This window comes from Salmo trutta, chromosome 24, assembly GCF_901001165.1.
Source record: "Salmo trutta chromosome 24, fSalTru1.1, whole genome shotgun sequence".
Taxonomy (NCBI): Eukaryota; Metazoa; Chordata; class Actinopteri; order Salmoniformes; family Salmonidae; genus Salmo; species Salmo trutta.
The window spans coordinates 27,502,314-27,509,390 of NC_042980.1; the positions used below are offsets into that span (position 1 = coordinate 27,502,314).

Sequence of the window (7,077 nt, forward strand, 5' to 3'; positions counted from 1 at the left end):
TTAAGCCTTGAGACAATTGAGACATGGATTGTGTATGTGTGCCATTCAGAGAGTGAATGGGCAAGACAAAATATTTAAGTGCCTTTGAATGGGGTATGGTAGTAGGTGCCAGGTGCACCGGTTTGTGTCAAGAACTGCAAAGCTGCTGGGGTTTTCATACTCATCAGTTTCCCGTGTATATCAAGACTGGTCCACCACCCAAAGGACATCCAGGGAACTTGACACAACTGTGGGAAGCTTTGGGGTCAACATGAGCCAGCATCCCTGTGGAACGCTTTGCCACCTTGTAGAGTCCATGTCCTGACGAATTTAGGCTGTTGTGAGGGCAAAGAGGGGAGGGGAGCAACTCAATATTGGGAAGATGTTCTTAATGTTTTGTACACTCAGTGTGTGTATGTATATATACACACACACACACACACACATTTTTTTTATAAAAAATACCTGAAATATCACATTTACGTAAGTATTTAGATCCTTTACTCAGTACTTTGTTGAAGCACCTTTGGCAGCGATTTCAGCCTAGAGACTTCTTGGGTATAATGTTACAAGCTTGGTACACCTGTATTTTCTGAGATTCTCCCATTCTTTTCTGCAGATCCTCTCAAGCTCTGTCAGGTTGGATGGGGAGCGTCGCTGCACAGCTATTTTCAGGTCTCTCCAGAGATGTTCGATTGGGTTCAAATTCACTCTGGCTGGGTCACTCAAGGACATTCAGAGACTTGTCCCGAAGCCACTCCTGCATTGTCTTGGCTGTACGCTTAGGGTCGTTGTCCTGTTGGAAGGTGAACCATCGCCCCAGTCTGAGGTCCTGAGCGCTTTGGAGCAGATTTTCATCAAGGATCTCTCTGTACTTTGCTTCATTCATCTTTCCCTCTATCCAGACTAGTCTCCCAGTGCCTGCAGCCTAAAAACATCCCCACAGCATAATGCTGCCACCACCATGCTTCACCGTAGGGATGGTGCCAGGTTTCCTCCAGACGTGAAGCTTGGCATTCAGGACAAAGACTTCAATCTTGATTTCATCAGACCAGAGAATCTTGTTTCTCATGGTCTGAGAGTCTTCAGGTGCCTTTTGGCAAAGTCCAAGCGGGCTGTCATGTGCCTTTTACTGAGGAGTGGCTTCCGTCTGGCCACTCTACCATAAAGGCCTGATTGGTGGAGTGCTGCAGAGATGGTTGTCTTTCTGGAAGATTTTCACATCTCTACAGAGGAACTCTGGAGCCATGTCAGAGTAACCATCGGGTTCTGGTTGAGAGAATGCCAAGAGTGTGCAAAGCTGTCATCAAGGCAAAGGGTAGCTATTTGAAGAATCTCAAATATAAAATATATTTTGATTTGTTTAACACTTTTTTGGTTAATACATGATTCCATATGTGTAATTTCATAGTTTTGATGTCTTCACTGTTATTCTATCATGTAGAAAATAGTACAAATAAAGAAAAACCCTTGAATGAGTAGGTGTGTCCAAAAATAAAGAAAACCCCTTGGATGTTGGATGAGTAGGTGTCCAAACTTTTGACTGGTACTGTATATTTTTGTGTGTGTGTTTGGAAATTGATCCGCTAGTTGCCCATCCCAGAACTAGTCTAATGTCCATGTTTTTCAAAGAATGCTATGGGGCAAGTTCTCCAGCCCTGCTTGGTGTTGGTTTGAAGCAGGAGTAGGAGGGTCAGACAGGCATGATGATGATAGAGGAAATGTGTAGAGGGTAAAAAAGCTGGTCCCACAGACTGAGGTCAGTCCGATTCCAGCGAGCAATCACTGCAGTGCTAACTGGTCTGGGAAGGAGGAGATAGAGAGAGCGGAGCCACAAGCCCACCCGCAATATGATCACACACGCGCCAATGGAATAAGCAACAACACAGTTGGAAATCGAAATCAATTTTCACTATCCACGAGGAATTCGATATCAAATAGGCTACTTTGTTATTTTGGTTTTACGCACGAAAGATGACGTTTGAACGTCTTTCCTTTTACGTGACGCAAACTTTAGACACGTCCCGGTAGACAGACAACTTTAGGCTAGCTATATATTTTAGGATTTCATTACGCGTTTAAGTTTATCCATTCCGACTTCATAACCAGACATTGCATTTAGATGTATTGATTATCCTAAACCAACTGTCTGCGTATAACTGAGGATGATCATGTTTTCCCACGAGTTATTCGTCTCCTTCCTCGCGGTTACCTGTCTGTTTAGGGTACCCAGAGCGTCTTCGGCGGCATGTGAGCCCGTTCGGATCCCTCTGTGCAAGTCCATGCCCTGGAACATGACGAAAATGCCCAACCACCTCCACCACAGCACCCAGGCGAACGCAGTCCTGGCCATTGAGCAGTTTGAAGGGCTTCTTGGCACCCAGTGTAGTACAGATTTACTGTTCTTTCTGTGCGCCATGTATGCCCCAATATGCACTATTGACTTTCAACACGACCCTATCAAGCCCTGCAAGTCGGTGTGTGAGCGTGCGAAGTGCGGCTGTGAACCGGTGATGAAGCGTTATAATCACACCTGGCCAGAGAGCTTGGCCTGCGAGGATCTGCCAGTCTACGACCGGGGAGTCTGTATCTCACCTGAGGCCATTGTAAAAGCAGAAGGACCAGGTAGGACATGGGTGATTATGATGATGATAGTGTAGTTCTGAAATAGGTATTGTGAATAAATGCAGGCTATCTCACATAATAAAGACAAAGATAAAAGGAAAAAAGTATGATGATGAGAATATCTGTAGTCTATAAAATTCTCTACAGCAGCCGCTTATAAGTAAACTTTATTCCTGTCTGTTACTTAGACAACCCTTACTATCAGGACCCCTCAAAATGCTCACCTGGTAAGATGCATGTGGCCCTTGAATGTGATGTGAATGCAACATGACCATTTATTATGTTACCACTATAAAATGACAAAGAATTTTACTACAGTGGCCTATGACATTAGAGGCTACTTTGAAGTTAATACTGTTATTGAGTGAAAATGTTCTCATCATAGTTGGTTTTATTCAGAATCAACTCCTGACTTTCCAAGTGATTCTCACAATGTCAACTGTAAAGGAGCCAGCAATGGTAAAATAATAATCACATTTTCTTTGCTTCATCAAACATTTGGATACTTTTACATGGAGCTGTTGTTAGTACATAATGCAAATGTAGCTTTAAAATTATGTTTGGCTATTGAATTTAGTGCAAAATAATCTGAACAGTATTATATTAGATATGGTATAGATTGTCACCATGTTTTTCATTACTTGAATTTCAAGAATGTAATTTTGCAGTTCAAAAACTTGTAGATTTATAGGGCTATTTCAATCCCAGATGTTCTACAATGTATCACATTATTCCTTTATTGTTTCAGATCGTTGCAAGTGCAAGTCAGTTAAACTGGGTCTCAAGACCTACCTAAAGAATAATTACAACTATGGTGAGTTATTACATATTTACAATTTTCTAAATGATTTTCATAGACAATTCTTTTTGCAGTTCATAAGAGTGGGAAAATATTATAGAATGAGAGTGATGTAGTTACTTAGCTGATTATTACAATGCATGATTTTATCATTGTTCTAAAACTCTGAAGGACAGTTTTCCAGAAACAGATTACATTTATAGTCCTGGACTAAAAAGCATTCTCAATGGAATCTCCTCCAAAAGTAGTCTTGGACTAGGCTTAGTTAGTTTCCAGGAAGCCGGCCCTGTATGTTCAGTCAAACAAGTAGTCTTCAAATGTAAAGTATCCTTTAAAATAATCAAACAAACTAAAATCATGTTTAATCTTTTCTTCCCAGTGATTCGTGCAAGGGTGAAGGAGATTAAAAGCAGGAATCATGACTTGAGTGCAATCGTGGAGGTCAAAGAAATCCTGAAGTCTTCCTTTGTAAACATCCCTCGTGATACAGTCACACTGCACTACAACTCTGGCTGTCCCTGTCCTCCTCTCACTGCCAACGACGAGTACATCATCATGGGTTATGAGAATGAGGAGAGGTCCAGGTATGTCTTGAGCCAGTCATATTACTGGATCTCTAATAGCAACAATCATTCATGGGATAGTTGAGTATTGTCTACATCAGGATAGCGGTCAATTCCAATTCTAAATGTCATAATTGAAAAGCAATGGAGCTGAATAGGAATTGGAATGGAATTTACAGCGTACTTTCTGAATTGACGGAATTGAAATGGAAACGACTCCAACCCTGTTCTTCATTTAATTAAGGAAGGCAGTAGGACCTACTGTAGCTTTATTGTAGTTCATACCACATTGTAACTCATGCCACCTATAGTGCCTTCAGAAAGTATTTACACCCCTTGGCTTTTTTCAAATTTTGTTGTGTTACAAAGTGGGATTAAAATTGATTTAATTTAGGTTTCATTTATTTGCACTAAAGAAAAGTGATAAACAACAATACAGATGAAAACAAAATAAAAAATGGTGTGCAAGTGTAACCGATGTGAAATGGCTAGTTAGTTAGCGGTGGTGCGCACTAATAGCGTTTCAATCGGGTGATGTCACTCGCTCTGAGACCTGAAGTAGTTGTTCCCCTTGCTCTGCAAGGGCGTGGCTTTTGTGGCGCGATGGGTAACGATGCTTCGTGGGGTGTCAGTTGTTGATGTGTGCAGAGGGTCCCTGGTTCAAGCCCAGGTTGGGGCGAAGAGAGGGACGGAAGCTATACTGTTACACAGGTATGGTTGAAAGGACAAGGGCTTATATAACACAAAAAATGTATACAATTCATAAGTACAAAAATAAAAAAGGCTTGTTAAAACAGATAACAAAACCCGCTAATCACAAATGAACTGATCAACAATCACAAAAAAATTAAAAGTATATGTTTTGTTTAAATGTGTGTGTGCATGTGTGGATGTGAGAGTTGGGCTATATGGAGGAGATTACTTAGTAGTTTGGTTCATTACGCTGACCCCCAATCTTCACTTGAGGTTTTGGCAATGCGAAGATAAGAATTCCAGAGTATGGTACCTTTGTATCTGATGGAGAATTGACTATGTGAGGTCCGGCAGTGTGGAGGGGGAAGGTTATTGCAGTTTCTTATGTTTATATAGATAGATTTCAGAATTAACCATTGAAGGGTTTAGGGAGGTAGAAGTTGCCAGGCACGCTGATTTGAGTGTGTCAAGAACTGCAACGCTGATGGATTGTTCACACTCAACAGTTTCCCGTGTGTATCAAGAATGGTCCACCACCCAAAGGACATCACAGGTATATTTTGGTTATCACTATGGCAACCGCCTCAAGGAACAATTAAAAAACACAGTATTTACATCTTACAGTTAAATGAGGAAAAGGAATGACACAACTGTGGGAAGCATTGGAGTAAACATGGGCCAGCATCCCTGTGGAATGCTTGACACATTACGACAACACAGCCCCAATTAATTGAGGCTGTTCTGAGGGCAAAAGGTGGTGCAGCTCAATATTAGGACTGTGTTCCTAATGTTTTGTACCCACAGTGTATATTTGGTCTTGTTCTTTTAGGTTATTGTCCTGCTGAAAGTTGAATTAGTCTCCCAGTGTCTGTTGGAAAGCAGACTGAACCAGGTTTTCCTATAGGCTTTTGCCTGTGTTAAGCTCCATTCTGTTTCTTTTTATCAACAAAAACAACTCCCTAGTCCTTGCCAATGACAAGCATACCCATAACATGATGCAGCCACCACCCTTCTGGAAAATATGAAGGAAAAAAACTCTGGTCTTTGTGGTTGAATCTGTGCTTAATTCACTGCTCAACTCAGGGACCTTACAGATAATTGTATGTGTGGGGTACAGATGATGGGGTAGTAATTTTAAAATCATGTTAAACATTATTATTGCACACAGTGTCCATGCAACTTATTATGTGACTTGTTAAGCTCATTTCTACTTCTGAATGTATTTAGGCTTGCCATAACAAAAGGGTTGAACACTATTGAATCAAGCTTTTCATTTCTAATTAATTTGTAAACATTTCTAAAAACAAAATTCCACTGACATTATGGGGTATTGATCATTGATACAAGAACTCAATTTAATACATTTTAAATTCCGTCTGTAACACAACACAATGTGGAAAAAGTCAAGGGGTGTGTATACTTTCTGAAGGCACTGCATCTGTCTGTCATACATGTAGGCTTCTGCTCATCGAAGGCTCCATTGCACAGAAGTGGAAGGACCGTATGGGGAGGAAGGTGAGGCGTTGGGACCAGGTACTGAGGGACCAGAGCCGGGGGAACTCCGGCAGAAGCAATATGCAGAGGAGCCGCCACTGATCAACCAAGACGCGTCCCTGTGCAGTGATGATAGGGTTGCAAAATTCCTCTAACTTCCCAGGTTTTCCAGAAATCTTGATTTGAAGATTTTGGGAATCATGAGGAATAAGCAGGAAATCTGCAGTCGTTAAACCAGGATTTATGGAAAACCTGGGAATTTGGGGAAAGTTGCCGAAAATTTGCAGCTGCAAGTGATGACATATGGGACAACATATGGAGACAAAGATAGAAAGAAAAGTGTTTGCAGACAAACTGAGAAATTGCACTATTGCACGTTTATTTTTGAACCATTGTCACAATTTAGATAAGTCATAGCTGAATGTAGATCCTTTTTTTAGTTGTTGCTCTGTTTTGTATTGTTTTTGTTTAATTCTTTGTTGTTTTCATAATCTTTTTTTTTGCACAAACGAAATTTTCATTTAACCGTGCTAAATGTGTGGGTATACAGTTGGAGAATGATTGGGAGCCTTGCGTGGGACTTTGCTGGAAGAGTGACAATGGCTGCATCCCAAATGGCACCCTATAACCTACAGTACCAATCAAAAGTTGGGACACACCTAATCATTCAAGGGTTTCTTTATTTTTACTATTTTCTACATTGTAGAATAATAGTGAAGACATCAAAACTATGAAATAACATATGGAATCATGTAGTAACCCAAAAAGTTTTAAACAAATAAATATATTTGAGTTTATTCAAAGTAGCCATCCTTTGCCTTTGACAGCTTTGCACACTCTTGGCATTCTCTCAACCAGCTTCACCTAAAATGCTTGTCCAACAGTCTTGAAGGAATTCCCACATATGCTGAGCACTTGTTGGCT

The 7,077-nt window shown here is 40.8% G+C and overlaps 1 protein-coding gene across 3 annotated transcripts; it reads left to right on the top strand.

Moving 5' to 3' along the window:
- Positions 1–1,708: 1,708 nt before the first annotated feature.
- Positions 1,709–6,483, top strand: LOC115161010 (secreted frizzled-related protein 3). Of its 3 annotated transcripts, XM_029711650.1 has the most exons (6): positions 1,712–2,604; positions 2,793–2,831; positions 3,004–3,063; positions 3,353–3,418; positions 3,783–3,987; positions 6,117–6,483. In XM_029711650.1, the coding sequence occupies exons 1-6, from the start codon at positions 2,145–2,147 to the stop codon at positions 6,253–6,255; spliced, it is 969 nt and encodes a 322-aa protein (XP_029567510.1). In that variant the 5' UTR covers positions 1,712–2,144; the 3' UTR covers positions 6,256–6,483. The 3 variants fall into 3 exon arrangements, with proteins under 3 accessions (XP_029567512.1, XP_029567511.1, XP_029567510.1); XM_029711651.1 differs by lacking the exon at positions 2,793–2,831 and having other exon boundaries at positions 1,710–2,604; XM_029711652.1 differs by lacking the exons at positions 2,793–2,831; positions 3,004–3,063 and having other exon boundaries at positions 1,709–2,604.
- The last annotated feature ends 594 nt before the right edge of the window (positions 6,484–7,077 follow it).